The sequence below is a fragment of the Pseudocercospora fijiensis genome (genome assembly GCF_000340215.1).
Source record: "Pseudocercospora fijiensis CIRAD86 unplaced genomic scaffold MYCFIscaffold_5, whole genome shotgun sequence".
Lineage (NCBI taxonomy): Eukaryota > Fungi > Ascomycota > Dothideomycetes > Mycosphaerellales > Mycosphaerellaceae > Pseudocercospora > Pseudocercospora fijiensis.
This window is the reverse complement of record NW_006921536.1, coordinates 864,461-885,681: the sequence shown is the minus strand read 5'-3', so window position 1 is coordinate 885,681 and position 21,221 is coordinate 864,461. Positions and strand designations below refer to the sequence as shown.

Here is a 21,221-nt window from a genome sequence, read left to right as displayed (position 1 = left end):
CTGCACCGATCAGTAATCATCTTGCTCCTTCACCTCACACAATTTGGCCTGGCTATCAAGGCAGCAAAGTACGCTCATAGGGGACCAGGGTAGACCTGAGGTGTCCTCTTACCAGGTCTTACTGACGGTAACGGTAGGTGTGTTCTTGGCAGCTCTTACTGACCGCTGAATGCGACTGGAATGGCAGATGCGCTGAGACATCAACACGGGAATGAGGAATACATGCAGCAGCAACACCTCGCATCGGCTAATGGCTGATGGCTGATGACGAAGCTCATATCAGGCTCATATGATACATACATGTCCTGTCAGTCTGGACTCTGTACGCAGCTTCTCCGCCATCTCGACCAAAACGCTGCGGTTCGGTGCGGCGCGGTGCGGTGCGGCGCGGTGCGGTGCGGTGCGGTTGGTGCAATGCCGCCTTCCAAGTTCCAGCACATTGCACAATGCCCCGAAATCACGCCCTTGAACAAGATCCGGACGAGATGTCGCCCTCACCTGCAATTGCTTCCTCACCACGTGCGCGACCAGGATCAATGATGTGATACCATTCTTCTGGTCTTCTCCAGACTCCACATCGCGCGGAGTGATGTGAAAGTCTTTGTCCTTGGTAGCCAGTTCTTTTTCTTACCACGGCCAAATACAACAACCTGCTGCAGACTGCCGCTAGCGGTCGATCACTTCCATCCACTCGGCAGCTCGCCTGCGTCAAGACTTCACGCTATCTGGCGGGTACTCCTTGTGTTTCGGCAGGTGGTGCGGTGATGAAGGACTGCCATCGCAGTATCATCGCAATGATCCGCGGCGATATAATATCATGACATCTGCGAGCCGTCCTTGGCACTTCTGGGCCCCTGGACGAATGCTGGCATCCAACCAATAGACCTTCGGCGACCTCAACAACGGGGAAATTATTACGGCCAGGATGCAGTATCATGAATCATGAATCAGAACAACAGCAGTACTCATCAAGGCTCATAGTCTCTCGGCGTACAGACTGCCAAGAGAGCCTTCCCCGTCTGGTGCGGACTGCGAACGACTCTGGCAAAGCTAGCGCACGGGCCCTTGGCTTCTGTGCTTCTGACTTCACTATGCTGCAAGCGAGAGCTGGAATAAGTGTCTGAAGCAACTGACACATGATACTAGGTAGCGAATGCTGTGACCGAGCACAAATTCGAAAACATGCTATGACCCTCATCGCTGAGGACGCTGGGCAAACGAGAAAACATCCTCTTGGCGGATCACGTTGATGCCCAACCGTGCTGGCAGTATAAGTACCGAAGTGTCGGGAACGAGAACACATCAAATGCCGAACGAGAAGATGAAAGCTTCTCATTCATCATGCTTCACAACAAGTCGATTGATGAGGGCGAACAGCAGTCAACATGGCAACGGTAGAGAAACCTCGCAAGTCGATGCAAAGGGCTCGAAAGTATCCCACAAATCGGAAAAGATGCAGGTCCTAAGCCATTTCCAATTTCACATGAGAGCTCGACGATTACAGAGAAGTCATCTCTGAAATGGGCGAGGGGTGAAGGCTTTACTCGGCGTATATCTACCACCTAGCGTTCTTGCAAAAGGACGTGAAGGCCCCAGAAACGCACTGCAAGCGGAAGCAACGCAGCCTTCAACCAGTTCGAGGTGGGAAAATAATTGATTTCGTCGAGCTTACCGCATTTTTAAGCAAGGAACTATAGCTCGAATCAACCATTTCTGCGAACTAGCGACCTCGCAAAAAGACGTAAATAACTCAGACGCAACGACGGACTGGGAAGTAGTGCGGCGTTAGTGCCAATCCTTCATAAGAAGTCTATGATTTTGCTACAACTTACGCTATATGAACGAAAATCCGGGATCTAGCTCAGTCCTTCCTGCGAGCTAGGCATCGCCCGAAGGGGACACAAAGACCTTAGAAGTATCTATAGAGCGGAAAACGATACAGCGATCTATAGTATTTATAAATAATACCTTAAGGTTTAGCTCCGACATCTCTACCGAGTATAAAATTAAAGCGGAGAATATATTAAGACATTAAGTATTCTAAGAATGAGTTACCGCCTTAAGAATCTGTATATATATCTAATATTAAGTATTACTATTACATCTATAAATTAAACATATCTACTCCCGCTATCCTATCTAGAGGCTAAAAACAAAAAAAAAACTCGATCCCTACTCTCCGTACTATAGAAGTTCTCGGAAATTCTAAGCTATTCGACTATTATTCTCGTCTAAAGAGACAGACACTATAGAACTAGCTTACTATAGCCTAGAAGTAGAGATACGAAAGGGAGCGTCGCGATTCGAGTCGACTTACGGCGCTTCTTCTCGATTTTACTAAGCTTCTATTTAGATTCGGGCGATTGTTAAATCCTTTTGTTTTACTCTATCGATTGCTAAATCGCTTGAATATTAAGATACCTACCTTGGGTCTTAGCAATAGTGTAGGTATAGGGACGTAGGTAGGTAGAGAGGTTAATACGACGACTTATAGTTCCTAAGGTTCTATTCCACTTCTTCCTTTGCTAGCTAGCTACGAGATCTGTGCAAATTGTATAGGTAGCGACGAGGCGACGACTAATGGATCTCTTTTCAGCTCGAGCTTACCTGCTAGCCTTACATACCAACTCATACCGTCAAAAGATATATGTGGAATCCAAAAAAAGACGCGGCCCTGGAGAAGTTGAAGACCGGGAGTTGGTTGCTCAAGTGTAGATGTAGTCGCAAAAGGCACGCCGATGGAATAGTGATAGTGGGTGAATGGGAGAAATCGCGAACATGCCATTGAGAAATATCAGCTTTGCCTCGGGTAGAAGTATATCAATGTTGAGGATTGTCCGCGAGTTGAATAACTGCCTAATGTCTCACATGTGGCAGACTTCACTTCACTTTGAGAGGTTCAAATACCCTCCATGTCCATCCAGCTCATGAAGTCGATGTTGGCTAGCGGGTTCTACTTGCATGGGAAGCTATGGAGTGAACTGAGAAGCTGCTGTTCCAGCTCGTATTGAACGTATCAAACGCCAAACTCGAGTAAAGAGCTCCAATCAGTACCAGGGAGCTCAGACGATGTATCGAGCAACTCCAAGTCTATGATCGTATCCGGCATGTAAGTACTCGCATTCTGCATATCGGATCTTGAGCACAGTGGCAGGGAGAGACAGATTTCAGGCAAGTCTCTAAGAGCAGCTTGGCAACTGCATATCGGCTCTTGCGCTCCATCATTGAGTCTTCATTTGATTTTGTCGTGACGCAAGATTGAGAGAGAGAAGCCCTCAGCCTCTGCTTACGATGCCCCAACGGAAGAAGCCGAAAGGTAGACCTCGTTGCAGCTCAGCTCGACACTGCGCTTCCCAAGCTTGAGAATTACTTCATCCAATATTAACTCTGGTAAATCTGTTCGCACGCACTGCACCAGCAGACTCGAAATCACATAACCCGACATCGTCTGCCGTCTACATGCTCTATACCTGCCTCTAGCTCTTGAACCTCCCGCGAACGCACCTCCACGGAATCCATTCTTCCCATCTTCGCCATACTCTCACATCGACATTGCCTAATACTCGCAATCACATACCAACGATTACCGCTCGCGAGTAATCGATTCGCGTTCGGTCCAGTCGGGACTCCGAGAAAGGCTTTAGGTTGAAAATCTGCGAGTTGGGTCCTCGAGTGTCGAACGTAGAGGTCAAAATCGGCATCAGAGGCACGCTGGAGGAATTGCTCGAGATCGAAGAGATAGGCGATGCCCCTTTGTAGCCGGATCTTGCAATGATATGTACGTTCGGGATCGAGGAGTTCGTCGCCACAGTATGGTGGTAATGATGACTTTGGTTGCGGCATGGCTTGGACGAGTATTTGGCCTTGCTCCATGGTCATGACGCGAGCGGTGATGACAGCAACTTGTCGTCACACCTCGATGAATGTGTAGTGCTGCCGCCTGGCTTAGTGAATGTCGAATGGCTTCTGGTGAATCTGTGGTTTTGCTGCCGCATTGCTTATTGAGCACCATTACGGCCACCACAGCATTTTTACCAAAGCAAACTAATCTATTGAAAATCAGCAAACCGGCAGAAACAGTAGCAAACCTCATCATGGGCAACGCAGCCAGCAGAGACTACAGCATCCGCGATGCTGAGCAGCGTAAGCAACAGCAACTTCTGCAAGGCAGTGTACACATCGTCGGGCGACTGCCTGCACAGCTGGTGGCTCAGCATCAGCGGAATGCGCTTGAGACTCAGCAGCAGCGAATTCTTTTCGAGCAGCAAAGACAGGCCATGCAAAACCAACTGCAAGCAAATATCTTCCATCGCTTGGGCAGAATTGAGGCTGGCGTAGAGAATCTGAATCGTTTGGCAGGTGGCGGTACAGTCGGAAGTAGCGGCGGCGGCATCTCCAGCAAGAAGACGGCAAAGGTGCAAACCGGTGCGCATGGAGACCCAACACAACTCACACAACAAAATCTGAAGACTGCCGCGGAGCAAGCCGCTGCCGCTTCTGGAGCCAAGTCGAAATCAAAATCCAGTGCCAAGTCCGTGCCTGCGGAGGCTGTTCAGGCGCCGGAGGGCTTCATTCCAGCAGGAGATCGACATAGACGTGCCTTTGCGCCCCCTACTCACGGCAGTCGAGTGCTGGGTATGCATCGCGGTCCTCCGTCACGAGCCACTCGAGCTAGAGCTAGAGCGGTGCGCACTCGACTTGGCTGGAACTAGGTTGACATGAGTATTGATGAGGGAGTCGAAAAATCAGTTGTAATCGGTGAAGTGGAAGTGGAAGTGGATACAAGCTGACGTATCGCTTGACAGCTTTTTAGCTGCGCGTTGTATGGACTTTTGTTGCAGAATGACAGGAGTCTATGAGCATGTAAGCTTTTCCTTCGATCAGGCGACTCACCGTAATGCACGATGGGCAATGTCACTCCTGTACTGCATGCCTTCGAACTTGATACCTTTCACGCCCTCGTAGGCCTTGTTGACTGCGTCTCGCAACGTCGCGCCAACTGCTGTAGCAGCAATGACTCGGCCGCCACTGGTCTTGAGCTGGCCGTCTTTCAAAGCGGTACCGGCGTGGAAGTAGTAGATGCCATCTTTCTCCTGAGGAGTCGCGACCTCCATCGGCGTACCTTTGGCGTAGCTGCCGGGGTAGCCACCAGCTGCAACGACGACTGTGCAGGCGCTTCCAGGCAGCACTTCAAGCGTCTTCGATGACAAGGTACCATCTGTACAGGCGAGCATGAGCTCAGCGAGATCCGATTTGAGCAACGACAAACAAGACTGCGACTCAGGATCGCCGAAGCGAACGTTGTACTCGAGCACGCGTGGCCCGTTTGGCGTGAGCATGAAACCAGTGAAGAGGCAGCCGACAAATGTCATGCCCTCCTTCCGCATGGCAGCAATGGTAGGCTGGAGTGTGGTTCGCTCAATCTCGTCGAGAACTTCTTTCGACGCGATGGGAGTGGGAGCATAGGTGCCCATGCCACCGGTGTTTGGACCCTCGTCGTTGTCTCTTATTCTCTTGTGATCTTGGGCGGGCGGCAAGCTCAGGATGGAGTTGCCGTCTGACAGCGACAGTATGCTGATCTCGTCACCGGTCAAGAACTCCTCAATGACCACGCTGTCGCCAGCCGCGCCGAACTCTTTTGACACCATAATCTCCTTGAGTGCATCATGTGCCTCTTGTTTGGTGTGTGGGATAATGACGCCCTTGCCAGCAGCCAGACCATCTGCCTTGATCACAACGCTGTAGTCGATCGAGTCGAGGTGCTTGGCGGCTTCGTCGTAGTCGTCGAAGTTCTCGTAGCGGGCCGTCGGGATGTTGTTCCGCTTCATGAAGTCCTTGCTGAAGGTCTTGCTGCCTTCCAGGCGAGCAGCAGCCTCGCTTGGGCCAAAGACCTTGACGCCAGGTAAGTTCTTCTGGAAATAGTCTGTCACGCCGGCGACCAAGGGTGCTTCTGGACCGGGCACGACGAAGTTGAGCTTGTTCTCCTTGGCATGCTTGACGAGAGCGTCGAAGTCTTCTGCCGAGACAGCGGCGATGTTCTTGCATTTCTGCACGCTGCGCATCGTGAGTACACAGCAGTGGATTGAGGAATTGGACTGTTTGACCTCGCGTGGTGCACCTACCCAACCGTGCCTCCATTGCCAGGAACCACATGGATCTCCTCGACGCCGTCGCTCTGGGCCAATTTCCATGCCAGAGTGTGTTCCCGGCCTCCGTTGCCAATGAGCAGTATGCGCAGCTTGTCGGCCATTCTGTGTGCGAATCTTGTCTTCTGCATGTGACAGCCGATCCGGAAATTTTGCAGCAGGAGCGCATTCGGCATTCGGCAGTGTGGGGAAAGTGCGACCCGCTCCACGATCGCCACAGAGGACGGAAAGCACTCAGCCACATCAAACCTTGTCCGGCTGCGCTGCGCTGGTTCTGCACGAGTACGCAAGCTTATTACGAGCTCTTGGCTGGTCGCCGCGGATAATGTACCCATTAATTCTGGCGCCTGGAGTTGTATGGTAGTGCGCACAAACCTGCAGGGCGACGGCAACCATTTCGCAAATCAACCAAGACTCGCACACACCAGCTTCACATGCGATCCCGGCAATCCCACGGATGCTAGGCAGGCACGCGCTCACGCCGCCTCCGATATACTGTTCACCCCGTCCGCGACAGTGAACTCCTGTAGACACTCGCAAGCAATCATGGTGACCAGGAAGCCAGTCGCGCCGGCAGTTGATACGGCGCAGGCCAGTGCGTCCAAGGGCGGTGCTCCTCCATACCCTACCACTCCCACTTCTGGCGAGCCGAACACAACGAGCAGTGTCTACAGCGAGGACCTGAAGACGTCGCCGGCATTTGATCTGATCGATATGCAAGAGGCTCGCACGAAGAAGAGAAGAGACTCAGACGTCAGTTCGCATGGGACGTGGGACTCAGACGACACCGATGGGGAGGATGACGAGAAGGATGATTTCGTGGAAGTGCCGAAGCCGCTGCAATTGCGGTCCAGTCAACAGAATATCAAGGACGAAGCGAAGAAGGAGCCTGAGCTGCCACCAATATTGAGGCCCGGGCCTGCGACCGCGACCGCAGCCGCCGCGCTTGGCACGAAAAATGAGCAACAGAAGTACCGTGAGGAGGCACAGTCCAATCCTTGGCAGCTCGAATCCAACAATCCCTACAATAAGCAGAATGGGCTCGTGGAAAGCAGCTCGCACACGAGCAACGAGAACAGCCAGCCCGGAGGACTATGGCAGCAGCCCGCTCACGCTCCACCTCATCCGCCGAGCCAAGCCCCGCCACCTCCGCCTGCTCCAGCAGAGTTGCCGGCTGTGAGAAGTCCGACCGAAGAGCTAGCCCAGATGCAATTAGAAGCCGGGCCTCTCGCTACACCCTCATATGAGATTGCTGAGACGTTGCCGGTACCCGCTCAAGGACAGCCTCCTCTGGCGCCGGTCTCACACACCTCGCAAGCATTACATGCCTCAAATCCCTGGGCTGAAGACAAAGGGCAACAACCTCCTCCGCCTCAGAAAGAAGCTCTGCCGCCTTCACATCCACAACAGCCTCCTTCAGGTGCTCCCTACCCCGAAGACGACTATCTACCTCCGCCCGGACCTCTACCACAACCGCAACCCCAACATCAATATGCACCGCCTCCAGCACCTCAACCCGCCCATTCGCCTGGCCCGCTCATCGATCATGCCGAACCTTCAGCACCACAGCAGCCGCCTCCCATCTCAACCCACATTCCTGCATCGACATCGCAAGAATCAGCACCCGAAAGTCCCAATACTAGAGACAGAAGGCAGAGAAGCGAGCACTACCAGATCAAGCATGTCAACTGGCTTGATAATGGGAAGCTCAGACAAGCGCCGGTAATTACGCAGAATCTCAACGGCCCTTGTCCGCTGCTCGCTTTAGTCAACGCGTTGGTATTGTCGACACCCCCTGACCTCGATACTGCCCTCATTGAGGCGCTTCGAACGCGTGAGCAAGTCAGTCTTGGCTTGCTACTAGATGCCGTCTTTGATGAGCTGATGTCGGGTCGACGAGGTGAGACTGCACACCAGCTGCCTGATGTTAGTGAGCTGTATTCTTTCCTACTTGCTCTGCACACCGGCATGAATGTGAATCCCCGATTCGTAACTCCTGTCCAGGCGCCTAGAGGGTCGTTTGATGGTCATCCTGCTGCTATGAACAGCGTGCATCCCATCGAGCGAGCACAAAATAAGCCAGGTTGCTTTGAAGAAACGAGGGAAATGCGGCTGTATTCTACTTTCAACATACCCCTCATCCATGGCTGGACAGCACCAAGAGGCACTCCAGCATACGACGCTTTTGAGCGAAGTGCACCGACGTTCGAAGATGCGCAGAACATTCAGTTCGCAGAAGCAGAACTCGAAGACAAGCTGAGGGCGGAAGGTCTAAGCTTCCAGGAACAGCAGACCTTGGAAGACATCCAGACCATCAAGTCTTTCTTACAGAATTGGCCGACTCAGCTGACAGACCACGGTCTCGAGACCATTTCCCAAAGCCTCCTACCTGGTCAAACAGCCATCCTCTTCCGAAACGATCATTTCAGCACACTCTACAAGGAACCAAAGCATGGAGCGCTGATGACTTTGGTGACCGATGCTGGGTACAGCTCACATGCAGAAATTGTATGGGAAAGTCTTGTTGACGTGAATGGTGCGGCAAGCGAATACTTTAGTGGTGATTTCCGCAGTGTCAGCCATGGTCAGGATTCAAGGCTGAACCAAGGAAACTCTGGCGGCGGAAACGAGGGATGGCAGACGGTGCAAAGAAGGACCCAACGACAACAGACCTCAGATGCAGAAGTGCCACCACCGCTGCCAGGTCCGCGGCCGCACTCACGTACCCCAAACGAAGACCTCGGAGCCTCGACGGCCGGGACAGGGCAAAGGACTGCTTCCGAGCAGGAAGACCACGACTTGGCCCTAGCGCTGCAACTGCAAGAGGAGGAAGAAGACCAGCAACGTCAACTCGACGCCCGGAGACGTCGAGAACAGGAATTGTCTGAACAATTTCTCTCAACAGAAAGTAATGGCGAACAGCGACCTGCAATCCCGCCAAGACGAAACCAACATCGCTCTCCACGTGGAAGCAGTACCAACATCCCTGTCAGTCAACGTCCAAGCGGTCCCGCTGGCAGACCTCCCGTACACCGTCCAGGCCAGTCCTCCGATCCCGATGCCCCGCCCTCATATGAACAGAGCGCGAGTGATCGACCTTATAGACCTGCTGGAGCTACTGCGCCACCGACTCAAGGCAATCCCCTCAACACGCTCGATCATTTAAGACGCACTAGTGCTCACGCACAGCAGAGTTCGACCTCTGTCAACTCTACATCTGGTCATGGAAGGCGACAAAGTCAGAACAATCGTGTACCTAGAAGGCAAAGCGGTATGGGGTCTAATGGCGTGCCTAATGGTCCTGCGCCACCTTATGGGAGAGTACAGGGTGCGGCAAATCTTAAGGATACTGAGGAGAGGTGCACAATTATGTAGATATCGGAATCTGCTCTGCATTGCGATGCATGAAGAAGGATGGGATGTGGCAAGGCGAAAGAATCGACATGTAACGATATACATGGCGTTATGAGTGATGGATAATGGATCGGCGTAGATACCCACACTACTAGCACTCTCTTTCTGCTCTTTTATGTAATGTTCCGGTCGTCATCCTCCTCCTTTGATCTTCTTAGTCTTTGGGAGGAGGAGATCGGAATCCAAATTCTTGGACTACTTCTTCTTCAGCTGTTCCAATCATATGTCCTGAGCGAGGATATCTTTGCACTTCTCTACTGGGCCTGAATCGACGCCGGTGAAGGACCTGCTTCTTCCAAGTTCCAACCCGCGTTCCGGTTGACGCCGTGGTCTGACCGCGAGCGCATTGTTCCACTTGTTTCTCTCAAGGGCAGAATCTAGAGACTCTTGCTGAGCACTAAATTATGGCAAGCGCAAGGCTCGTCATAGTTCCGCATGGTGTCATAGCTCGGACGTCCCAAAGGAGTTTGCCTGCAGGATATCAAACCGAAATTCGTCTCTCGATATGTGTTACCGCTGCAGAACTGACTTGTGCAAGACTCCCGCTACTTGCCATCATATACCATTCGCTGAGAAGGCATTCCAATTGTCTCGACATGCATTTCACGAATTGAAGATCCTCGAATACAACAACTCATGCCTCCCCATCCAGAGATCCATAGTCGGAACCGTAACCACAGCATCCTCATGCCCCGAACATCTAGCTGCAATCTTCTGCTGATTATCTTCGATACACTTCCCAATCGTAAGCCGAAGTCTCGACCCCGCTAACACAGCTTGACTCTGATACGGTCCCATTACACTCGCTCGCACGGCGGCACTCAACAAAGCTTTGGAATGATTGAGCAGGAAGAGGTACGAAGTTTCATGCTCGTCGAGATCCAAAGCCGCACAGACGGCGCCGAAGAGAGGTGCGAAATGACTTTGTAAGGTGAAAGCGAAGGGGTCTGGGATGTTGGATTTTAGCTGAGAGGCGAATTTCGTAAGCTCCGTAGTACTTTCGGACGCAGGATTTGCTGCTGCAGTATGAAGTGCGCGGGTCCAGACTTCGATCAGAGCTTTTCCTTGAGTTACACTTGCTCTTCGAGCCACTGTGCACGGCGTCGAGGCATCTATGTCGTTGTCCAGCTCTGGGAGGCGAGTTGGGTTGTGGTAGGCTGTAAGTACGTATGGGAGACTTGTTGACGCGATGTTCTGGAGACTTTGCGAGAGGAAGGTTTCGAAGGAGCTGAGCTTTGTCGATGAGGCTTTGGGGCCGGAGAGTTCTTTGTGGGCGAGGAAGGATTCCAGACCAGATGAGAATGCGAAGGATCCAAGTGGGAGGGCGGAGTCTGAGAGTAATAGTAGGTTGTGCAGGGCTGGGTTGGGCATGTTTGCGGGTCGTTGTCGTTCAGAAGGACTGTTTTGTGCTGCCATGTTGTATCCTAGACTTGATCCAGCCTATCCTGCTCAGGGGTCGGGACGGAGTGAATGGAGTATAGAAGTATTCATCCCTGCGTACACTTCACGAGCCACTTCTGTCAACCATACAGCAGTTGTGTTTATGATATCTATCATATGCTATGTGATGCACGTAGCGTCCGAAGCAGATGGTGTTGGATGTAGCAGACTTTTAGCGTCCCATTCTTTTGGGTTCCTGCGGGACTGTCTCCACCATTCCCGCTAGGAAATGGCCCGATTATCAGGCGTATGATGGGACCCACCAAACTTACGGAAATGCTCGGTTTTAGCGTGTTGGCTCGGTTTGCCTAATTAGGCTATATTGTTGTCGCAATTAGACTAGTATAGCGACTTCTAAGGTATTATTGCTATCGCTACTATTGCTACTATCGCTGCTATCGCCTATCTAATTCTTCCTCTTATTCGGCCTCTTAATAGCACGCGGCATTGTCGCTACTAATCTCTTACGCTTATTGCTATTATATTTATTAGAAGTCCGCCTCTTGCCTACTACTTCTTATATAGCGTTATTTTCTTCTATCTAAGGAAACTACTCCGCCGCTTCTATATCTTCTTTTAATAGCGAAGCCTCTCTTGCTAGCGCTACTAGCGCCGCTAGTAAAGTGAGGTCTATAAGCTTAGCTGTTTCTTTAATAGTGTCTAAGTCGAGCGGCTAAGTCGATTATATAGATAATAGCGACTCGCGCGGCTACCGTAGTAGCGGTAGCCGCGCCTTCGAAGGTAAGGGTCTAAAGGGCAGCGGACTCGGCGTAAGAAGGTCGATTACCTATAACGGTCGTATTAGTAATAAGAGCGTCTTATTAAGCGGTAGAAGATTAAAGGCTCGAGGTCTGTATTTAGTCGCTAGCGGCAGTAGTAGTAGTAATAGAAGGGTCGGATACTATAGCAATTAGTAACGAGTTAGAGTAATAGGTTTAGGTAGAAGTTGTATCTACTATCGCTATCGGTTACTAGTTAATTGAACCTTAGGCGCGCCTTCTCGAAGGAAGTCGTCTAGCGAGAAGTTAGCTAACTAAGTAAGCGTGTCCTTTACCTTACGTAAGAAGCCTCTTATAAACTTATCCTTTAGCGTGCTATCGTAGATTGTCTTATCGTTACGGACCGTATAGAAGTGCTATAAGAGGCCTTCTATACCTTCGTTAAAGTAAGCGCGAAGGTCTTAAAGATAGGGGTCGCTAGCGGTATAGTTTTAAGTGTCCTTAAAGCCCTCGAGAAACAAGGTAGTACTATCTCGTTACCGCTAGTATTAACTGATTTCTATACTATTAAAGCCGTAGTAGAAACTAATATAGATCTATTGTTGTTATAGAGTAAGCGGTGTTACAAACAGGTAGTGTCTTAGAATATAGTAGCAAGGTAGGTACTACTAAAACTATAGCAGGCAATTACAGTAAGGAGGTTGTTGTCTGTCGCGATATAGTACAAGGCCTTCGTATAGCGGCAATGCCTTAGCCTCGTATTCTTCCGTAATAGCGAGTTGTTTCCTAACGAAGTCCTGCGCTACTAGAGGGCTTAATTGCTTAAAATATAGCATCTCTTTAACCTTCTAGTATCGTGTGCGTTTGCTAAGTCTATAGCTTTGTAGGTCCGCCTTATATAGTTATCGAGCGTCGATTATTAGTAATTCAGTTATAGTGCTATATATCGATAGCTAGGCGAGGTCCTTCTTCTAGTCGTATTTAATAGCATTATAGTATCCTTCTAGCGGCGAAGTAGTACGTGTTTGCATAAGAACTAGGTTACGAAGACGTACCTAGGTTGCCTATTTCTATAACTTCTCTAACCCCTAGTTCTTCCGTAAATACTAAGCCTCTTCTACTAGTCTGTTTAGAAGCCTTAATTCTGCTTCTATTGCAGTAACAACCTCTTTAACCTCTGCCTTACTCCGAGCCTAGCAAATAGCTCTTTTAAACAGTCTCTAGACTATAGGGTACTTGAATTTAGGAAAGTAGCGAAGGAAGGTCTCTTTAGCGTATCGTTAGTAGAGATATAGTCGTATTTCCTCGCTTTAGAAGGATAGTCGAATAGCAGACTGCTCTTAAGCCGAGTCGTCAGTTACAGCTAATTTAGGCTCCTAACTCGGACACTACTTCTTTAGGACCTAGAAAGCAGCTTGCTAAAGCCTCGCCCTCTATAACTATAGCAATATATATACTACTAGTATCTAACTTTCGAAGCTATTGCGGACATACACTATAAAGAGATGCTAGCCTATATTAGTAGTCTTATGCGTTGCGTCGTATAGAAATAACTAATGCTAAATTAGTCGTTGCTTGCTAAAGCCTAGCTTTAGCTAAAGCCTATAGGGGTGGTTACGTAAGCGACTTACATCTCTAGTAAGACTACTATTTAACAACTCTCGCTACTAATCCGCTTGCTATATAATGCCTTTATAAAGGCGTCCTTTAATCGTTACTAGTATAGCTTTATACTATAACTAAGCGCCGTTTACTAGATTAGTTAATAGCGACAGCTCGTTATATAGGTTCTCGAGTTAGAGGGAGATATTGCCCTTCTTAGCAAAAGTTACCTTCTTCTTGTCCTTCTTCTTCGACTATTTTATTATACCCTCCTTTATACAATAGCCTCTAACAACGGCAAAGCGGTTAGCATTACGACCTTCCTTTATTATATAGAATATACGAGCTGTATTATAGTCGTATTAGTCTATTAAGTGCTCGAGAACGACCTTCAAGCCATTACTAGCACCTCGTACGTCCTACTAACTATTAGCTTCTATAGCTCGAATAGGCCTCCGCTATCGACTCGAGAGACAACACTACTAAACTTACTATGTAATCTATCGAATAGCAATATAGCGAGCCCGCCTCGGCACTAGGATCGGGGGACGAAGAAGCGACCTTATATATATAAGGCTCCTTGTGCTGTTTCGAGCGATATATAGCAATTACTACGCACGTCGCATTATACCCTTCCTTATAATACTCTACCTTCCGAATACTATCTAGCAACTCGTATAGCCGATTAGCATCCTACCGACAACGATAATAGCATATTGTCCGCTATATTAAGCTATCCTTATGCCTCTCCTATAGCTTCTAGTACTAGAAGTTGCTAGCAAATAGCTACACCTTATTGTATTTGTCTTTGTCTAAGAACAGGCTATTTAAGGGTGGATTAAAGAGCTAAGAACGCAGTAATATATCGAGATAAGAGGGGATTAGATAAGCTATTGTAATAGTTAGAAAGAGCGTAGAAATTAGCCTACCTATATACCTATAACAACACCTTATATGTGTCTATACCGCTGAATTTTCATCGACATACTACGATATAAAGTCGGCGACTAACGCGTCCTCGGCATGCCCGATTTAGCTAGCAAAAATGGCTATATCTCGATCTATTAATCGACTCTACTACTACCGAGTATATCCGTAAATGTAAGCAATCTACTACAACCCTTATACGCTAAAAGTCTGCTACAATTAAGGCTAACTGTCCGAAGCCTACCTCTATTTAGGCGCTTCGTAGTTGAATTCGTATATATGCTCGTAACTTCTATTTCTATACTACACTACATTAGGATTAGCGCTACTCGAGATCTCATTCTAGCGAAGCGCCTAAAGCTAAACCGTTCTCGGCGGGTGCAGGTTGCGTTACTACTACTATATTTTATATCGAATAGGCTATATAGCTTAATAACTATTAGTCGTAGTATAGCACTTTATAGAGACGGGACCTAGATAATTTAGCGATTAAGAATATCCGCTATTTTAATAAGCTAGTCGCTTTAGAAATGCTAAAGTTATTATCGATAAACGTAAATTACTACTCTCGACTAACTCGTTTGCCTATCCCTATATACTTTACGAGCAAACAAACGACGCCCTTCTACGTTAACGAAGTGTAGAGGGTCTACCTTTCTAGTGCCCTCTACAACCTCCGCGTATCTATCTACTATGTAATTTAGTCGTACACTCGCCTCGACTTAGTAGGGCAAACTAACCCTTTAGCCTCTAATATCTAGAACTTTAACCTATAGCTTAATCTCGATAAACCTAATACGTAGTAGCAAACTTTAAGTGTTCCGCAAGCTCCGCCGCCTATTAAAGTGCGCTAAATCGATAGTCTAATTTAGACCTTACCGCCGCCGGAGAAAGCTATCTAAGCTATATCCTATACGATTAAATACCCGATCCGTATCCGATTAACGACACCGAGGCCGCTAAAGCGAATCGCCGCTAATCGAGAAGTTCGACTCGAGGTCTATCTAGTATCTAGTATCTAGTATCTAGTATCTAGTATAGCTAGCGATAAAGTCCGCCGCAAACAGCGCCTAGCCGAGAAGGCCGCGCGCTAGAAGAAGTAGCAACTCGAGCGTTAAGAACTATATTAAGCACTACTACTAGGTCGCTCCGCTATTATACGCGTACGTCTAGACTTCGGTATCCCTCCGATAAAGCTGCCTTAACTAAAGTCGGAATGGGCGCGGCACTTTAAGCGGCGTATCGAGAAGATTATAGATCTAAAGACATCCCTTGCGCGTATTTAAGAGTTAGTATAGCAAGTAGGCTAATTTAAGGAGACTGTTTAGTACTAGGCGGAAATTATTAAGAAGGGCTTAACGAAACTCCTCGACTTTAAGCACCCTAGTTTAGCATTCGTTCCTATACTAGCGCAGAAGATAGTAATATACGCACTTATTTATAGCTAGAATAATGTCCTATTTATTACTCGTATAGGCGAGGGAAAGAGTCTACTATTCTAGGGCTTTACAATACTAACTAGTATAATTACTATCTAAGTAGTGCTATTAAACCGCTTAGGCGCCGAACAAGCAGCAGCAATCGAGCGTATAGCTAGCAATACTAGTAGTCTAGTCTACTTAGTATACATCTCTGCTAAAACTAAGAAGATCGATCCGGGTATATTTAAGAACATTCTAAATAGCAAGATCTAGTATATCCTCCTTAGACCTAAGTAGGCAGCATCTCCTTAATTCCTTTCTCTGCTTAATAACCCGCGCGTACGAGAGAGAGTAGGTCTAGTTATTATTAACAAAGCATACTTAATCTATAACTAGGGTAAGCCTTCTAGTTTCCGCGGCGAATACTCGCAGGTCGGTTAAATGCGCGATCGCCTACGTACCGACACTAGCACGCTATTAACCTTAGCTACTATAGATAAAGAGTATACTAAGTATGCGATTAAGCATGCCGGTATACGTAAGGAAGGACCGAATCCGTACGAGACTAAGATTATCCGTAGCAGCATCGACCGTCCGGAAGTTATATATATTATTAAGTTCATCCCGAGAGAGCATCTAACCGACTACGATATACTATATATAGTAATCGACAATGCCGTGTCCTATCCCCCGGTTCCTAATAGAGAGGAGAAGGACATTACTAAGGGATCGGCTACGCTATAGAACATACGCAAGTCCTTAGTATTTATCGACAGCTATAAGCATATCTCTAATTTCGTTAATATTACCTATAGCTAGCTACTGTATCTAACTAAAGCTAATCCGGACCCGACTAAGAGATACTAGTATAGCCTAGTTAGTCCTAGTATTAATGTCTGTCGTACTATCTCCTTCTATACTACTAAAGTACTAAAGCTAGACTAGGATAATCGGTATAATAAGTATTGTAAGCTAGACTCCGATATTCGATGTATAGCAGTAACTACTACCGCTAGCATTAGTTTAGATATACTAGACATTGCAGATATATACTAGTAGAAGTTCAATATTACCCGCAATGCTAGAGACCTTATATAGCGACTTAGCCGGATTGCTCGGCGACTAGCTCTCTTAAACTCGGAGGGTTTCTTCGATATACCGCATTTCTATCGGCCTCGGGTATTCTTCTTTGTGCTATACTATGCTAGGGATTATATTAAGCGAATGCTAGAAGGCGCTAGTATGCTTTCTATCCTTCTACTACTACAGTCGCAAGCTAGCGGTCGTAGCGGAGGCTATAGTCGTAGTAGAGGCCGCGGTCGTAGTCGTAGTCGTAGTCGTAGTCGTACGGCTGCCGGCCCTAGCAGACTGCGATAAGAGCTTCCTAGTAAGGATATCGGCGGCGCGAGCGATTAGGATAATATATATAGCGACACTAAGACAGATACTAGAGATAATGCGCCCCGTCGCAATAAAGGCAAATCTAAGGAGAGTAATACTTAGAATACGTCTAAGTTAGAGAGCCGAAAGAAGATTCTAAAGATCTTCTTAGGTGCCCTAAACGATTACCTTAAGATCCCTAGTCGCTGCTTTCGCGTAGTAATAAACGAGCACTATAGAGAGCATTTAACTTAGTTTCTATATCCGCTAGGCTAGCTAGATCTAAAGGACTATTACAATATCCACAACACTAACCTAATAGCTAAGCTACCCGAGCTACCGATAAAGCGTATTAAGCCGGTTAATCTACTAGGTAAAGGCATAAGACCTAGCTGTGCACTTAAACACATTAAGAAGTAGTGCTCGGAGAAGGTCGATACCCTATACCCGCGTAAGAACCGCTTATTCCGTATACTAGCTAGTATGTATATAAAGGACAGACTAATATAGTCTGTATCGGAGGTCTTCCTACTTGCTCGGTTATACGATGCCTAGGAGGATCTAACTCTTAGTATAGACAGGCTATTATAGGTCGCACTAGAACTAAATAATTAGCAATATAAGGATAATCTCGAAGAATTGCTTGCTGTTATTATTAGTATTGCTAAGCAGGTATATGCTAATTAGGAAGCATATAAATCCGAATAGAAGGCGAAAGAGGAGGCTGCAAAGAAGGCTAAGGAAGATATAGCGGCTGCTATTATAGAATAGTAGACTATAGGAGGTAAAGGCAGCTCGTCCGAACTACGGCTAGTAGTATATAGGACCCGAGAGGAAATAGAGGCAGACCTACGCGACCTGAACTAGTCTTTGAGACGCTCTGCTTTTACGAACACTATCCGCTAGTCTAGTATATAGAACAGCCTTGCCTAGTAGGCCTAGTAGACGCCTGCTATTAATACTGCTACCGCGGCACTATCTAACCCTCTATCTAATAGCAACGACCTAAATAACGATGCTACTAGTCCTTCTAATAGTAACGCACTACCCGCTAGGAAGCGTCGTCGTCGTAGTACTTAACTAGACCCTAGCTAAGGTTAATCTGCTTCTACTTCTACTAATCCGGCCGTCGACGAGGAATACGATATTACCGTAGAAGAAGCAACTAAGCAGTTAACACAAGCTTATATTAGTCGTCGTAGTAGTCGTAATATTCGCATTACTTAGGCTACTAAGGGTCTATATAGCGAGGGCGCTCGTGCGAGGAGCCTAAGTGCAGCAAGTAGCCGTAGTAGTAGAGTTAACGACGACATCCTGTCCTAGTATCTACCGAGCAGGTAGTAGAGCGTATAGACTAGAGGGCATTAGAAATGGCGCTAGAATAGCGCTAGAATAGCGCTAGAATTGGCATTTAATAAGGTTATTAGAATTAGCATTCGAATAGCGCTAGAATTGGCATTTAACAAGGTTATTCCTTACTACCCTTCTATTATGTCCTTGTAAGCGCGCTAAGTAGGCTTGTTTCGAGCAGGACGATATAATTTAAGGACTCTCCTTACTTATTAAAGACCTTATCCCTCTCCGTAACAAAGTCTGTCGATAGGTTGCCTTTGTAGTCGAGTATATTGCCTTAGCTATTAAGCTGCTTCTATAAGAGCTAGCGTGTAATGCCTAGTTAAGCTGCTTCTATAAGAGCTAGCGTGTAATGCCTAGTTAGGCTGCTTCTACGAGTGCTAGTTAGGCTGCTTCTACGAGTGCTAGTTGAGCTGCTTCTACGAGTACTAGAATTAGTACTAGCGCTAGAATTAGTGCTAGAATTGGCATTTAATAAGGTCCCTCCTTACTACCCTTCTATTATGTCCTTATAAGCTCGCTAATTATGTCCTTATAAGCTCGCTAGGCAGGCTCTTCTATTATGTCCTTATAAGCTCGCTATGTATTTTTGCTCTTATAGTCGAGTATATTGCCTTAGCTGTTAACGCGCTTGTCGGTAGGTTTGCCCTCGTAGGCGAGTACATTGCCTTAGCTATTAACGCGCCTCGTAGTCTGTCTTATACAATAGTCGATAGTTAATAGCCGATAGTTAATAGTCGTAAAAATCGCATATAGGAGTAGCGTAAATTCGAGGAAGCGATAGGGATGCCGAGTCCCGCTAAGACCCCGGATTTAGTATAGCAGAGCGCGTAATTAGCGGGATTAAACGTTATAGCTACTTCCTTCCGCGTATTAACAACACCGGCTTTACGACTTTTACGACTTCTACGACTTTTATAATAGTATATTACTAATGTAGCGAGATACGCCGATTGCGCGCATTTCTAGCAAATGGCGCTAACAAAAGTGTCTAATACGATAACGACGGCCGCCTTAGGTACTAAGAACTGCCTCCGAAACCCGAGAAGTTACTAACACTAGCGAGAAGTTACTAGCGAGACTAGCGAGACTAGCGAGACTAGCGAGACTAGTACTATACTTATTGCACCGCATACTCTTATAGACACTATAATATATACGGCAAGGATAGATACGTAGGGCGATAATATGTATCGAGCGCTCGTAAAAGCACCCTTCGAGAAGCTACGACAGCCCTCTTACGTTAACGCCCTCTATTGCTTAGACTCTCCCTAGAACGATTATTCCGATAACTAGTTACTATACAAGGCAGAGAAAACGAATAGTAGCGTCCGGGGATCTAATTAACTAGCGGCACTAAGCGGCTATAGAAGCACATACTCCGAAGCATACTAGTATTATATATAGCCTATATGCTACGCGTAATGCGTAATAATTAACGCATTCTATTACTAACTATAGCACGCGAGGTATATAGGAAGGGACTTATTAAGCGAAACAATAACAGCTCATTCGCTAAAGCGACACTTATTAGTACCTAGACAATAATAGAGTGTAACCGCGCCCTTAGTATTAGAGACACCGTAGAAAAGGGTTGTCGAGCGCGTTGCAGTCGTATAGCAATGTTAATACGCTTGCTAGAATAGAAGAGGAGGCGCACTATAGTCGGATAACAGTCTTAATACGCTTTCGGATCGGTGCGCACTATAGTCGAATAGCAGTCTTAATACGCAAAGGGCTGTAGTCGTATAGCAGTAAAGACTAAGACTAAGCGCCTTCGGGCTTGAGTACACTAGAGGCCCTTACGTACTAAGGTTATTATAACTAACAGTCCTAACAAAGGCGTTACGCCGACTTAACTAGATACGCGTATATTATCCTATAAAGAATCCGAACGTAGGAAGCCTATAGCCGCTACTTAAGGTGTACCTTACTAAAGAGTTTTTACCGAGTTAGGCCTATAGCCGCTACTTAAGGTGTACCTTACTAAAGAGTTTTTGCCGAGTTAGGCCTAGCCGCTACTTAAGGTATACCTTACTAAAGAGTTTTTACCGAGTTAGACCTATAGCAATGCTACGAACCTATCCTATCTACTTAGTAGGAAGGCGCTACCTTTAGCTACTTTCGGTATACCTTACTAAAGAGTTTTTACCGTTAGCTACCGTCGGATAAGCTATATCTATCTAAGACCTCTGCGACGTTCTAATAATAACTATGCTCTTTTAGTTAAATGCGTAGTCGACGCCCGCTAAAGCTATAGAAACAACCTACTCGCTAGGAGAGTCGCCTTCGTAACGTCTTACGTCGACAAAGCCTATCGGAGACTAAAAGGACTAAACAAACCACCTGCCGAGGAACCTTAACCAACTTAAGCGGTTCTATCGGTAGTAAGCCGCAGGACTAGTTAGGAGATAGTGTTAATCGCTATAGAGCTACCTATATACGATAAAGAGGTATCGATACTATTACATACGCCGACAGCTAGTATATTACTAGGGGTATTAGTATGTTAGTATATATAGAAGAAGAAGAAGAAGTTAAACTAGGAAGCGTAGGTCTATATTAGCGCATCGTAGGTAAGGTTTGCCTCTACTAATAGGATTGCGCCATTTAGCTACAATAGCAAGGCAACAATAACGGCTATACATTATCGCACTTTTAACGTAATAGCCGCTGACTGCTGCTAGTCGAATGCCTACCTAAGGCTAGAATTGCTCTGCGCTCGCTAGCTAGTTATTAACGAGGCACGCACTCTAGTCTACCTAGGTACGCACTCTAGTCTACTAGGTACGCACTCTAGTGTACCGCTACTACTTCGC

The 21,221-nt window shown here is 47.2% G+C and overlaps 7 protein-coding genes across 7 annotated transcripts; 4 read left to right on the top strand and 3 right to left on the bottom strand.

The window, feature by feature from the left end:
* Nucleotides 1-264: 264 nt before the first annotated feature.
* On the top strand, nucleotides 265-1,860 carry MYCFIDRAFT_175330 (uncharacterized protein; the record flags this gene model as incomplete). The annotated part of the gene is made up of 13 exons (XM_007929130.1): nucleotides 265-400; nucleotides 430-541; nucleotides 570-586; nucleotides 619-783; nucleotides 832-1,118; nucleotides 1,151-1,158; nucleotides 1,206-1,282; nucleotides 1,319-1,394; nucleotides 1,434-1,459; nucleotides 1,489-1,531; nucleotides 1,590-1,641; nucleotides 1,685-1,777; nucleotides 1,810-1,860. The coding sequence occupies 13 exons, from the start codon at nucleotides 265-267 to the stop codon at nucleotides 1,858-1,860; spliced, it is 1,143 nt and encodes a 380-aa protein (XP_007927321.1).
* A 776-nt stretch (nucleotides 1,861-2,636) lies between these two features.
* Nucleotides 2,637-3,843, bottom strand: MYCFIDRAFT_175329 (uncharacterized protein; the record flags this gene model as incomplete). Its single annotated transcript, XM_007929129.1, has 9 exons — nucleotides 2,637-2,704; nucleotides 2,735-2,856; nucleotides 2,885-2,924; nucleotides 2,958-3,090; nucleotides 3,118-3,285; nucleotides 3,323-3,387; nucleotides 3,416-3,448; nucleotides 3,490-3,538; nucleotides 3,574-3,843. 9 exons carry the CDS (start codon nucleotides 3,841-3,843, stop codon nucleotides 2,637-2,639), a joined length of 948 nt encoding a protein of 315 aa, XP_007927320.1.
* Nucleotides 3,844-3,871: 28 nt separating this feature from the next.
* Nucleotides 3,872-4,712, top strand: MYCFIDRAFT_175328 (uncharacterized protein; the record flags this gene model as incomplete). Its single annotated transcript, XM_007929128.1, has 3 exons — nucleotides 3,872-3,908; nucleotides 3,932-3,977; nucleotides 4,007-4,712. 3 exons carry the CDS (start codon nucleotides 3,872-3,874, stop codon nucleotides 4,710-4,712), a joined length of 789 nt encoding a protein of 262 aa, XP_007927319.1.
* A 177-nt stretch (nucleotides 4,713-4,889) lies between these two features.
* On the bottom strand, nucleotides 4,890-6,250 carry MYCFIDRAFT_57183 (uncharacterized protein; the record flags this gene model as incomplete). The annotated part of the gene is made up of 2 exons (XM_007928883.1): nucleotides 4,890-6,054; nucleotides 6,123-6,250. The coding sequence occupies 2 exons, from the start codon at nucleotides 6,248-6,250 to the stop codon at nucleotides 4,890-4,892; spliced, it is 1,293 nt and encodes a 430-aa protein (XP_007927074.1).
* On the top strand, nucleotides 6,222-9,626 carry MYCFIDRAFT_175326 (uncharacterized protein; the record flags this gene model as incomplete). The annotated part of the gene is made up of 4 exons (XM_007929127.1): nucleotides 6,222-6,253; nucleotides 6,285-6,501; nucleotides 6,528-9,505; nucleotides 9,557-9,626. 4 exons carry the CDS (start codon nucleotides 6,222-6,224, stop codon nucleotides 9,624-9,626), a joined length of 3,297 nt encoding a protein of 1,098 aa, XP_007927318.1.
* A 537-nt stretch (nucleotides 9,627-10,163) lies between these two features.
* On the bottom strand, nucleotides 10,164-10,931 carry MYCFIDRAFT_63686 (uncharacterized protein; the record flags this gene model as incomplete). Its single annotated transcript, XM_007928913.1, has 1 exon — nucleotides 10,164-10,931. One exon carries the CDS (start codon nucleotides 10,929-10,931, stop codon nucleotides 10,164-10,166), a length of 768 nt encoding a protein of 255 aa, XP_007927104.1.
* Nucleotides 10,932-10,974: 43 nt separating this feature from the next.
* MYCFIDRAFT_175324 (uncharacterized protein) lies at nucleotides 10,975-19,384 on the top strand (the record flags this gene model as incomplete). Its single annotated transcript, XM_007929126.1, has 3 exons — nucleotides 10,975-11,124; nucleotides 11,166-11,302; nucleotides 19,372-19,384. The coding sequence occupies 3 exons, from the start codon at nucleotides 10,975-10,977 to the stop codon at nucleotides 19,382-19,384; spliced, it is 300 nt and encodes a 99-aa protein (XP_007927317.1).
* Nucleotides 19,385-21,221: the final 1,837 nt, after the last annotated feature.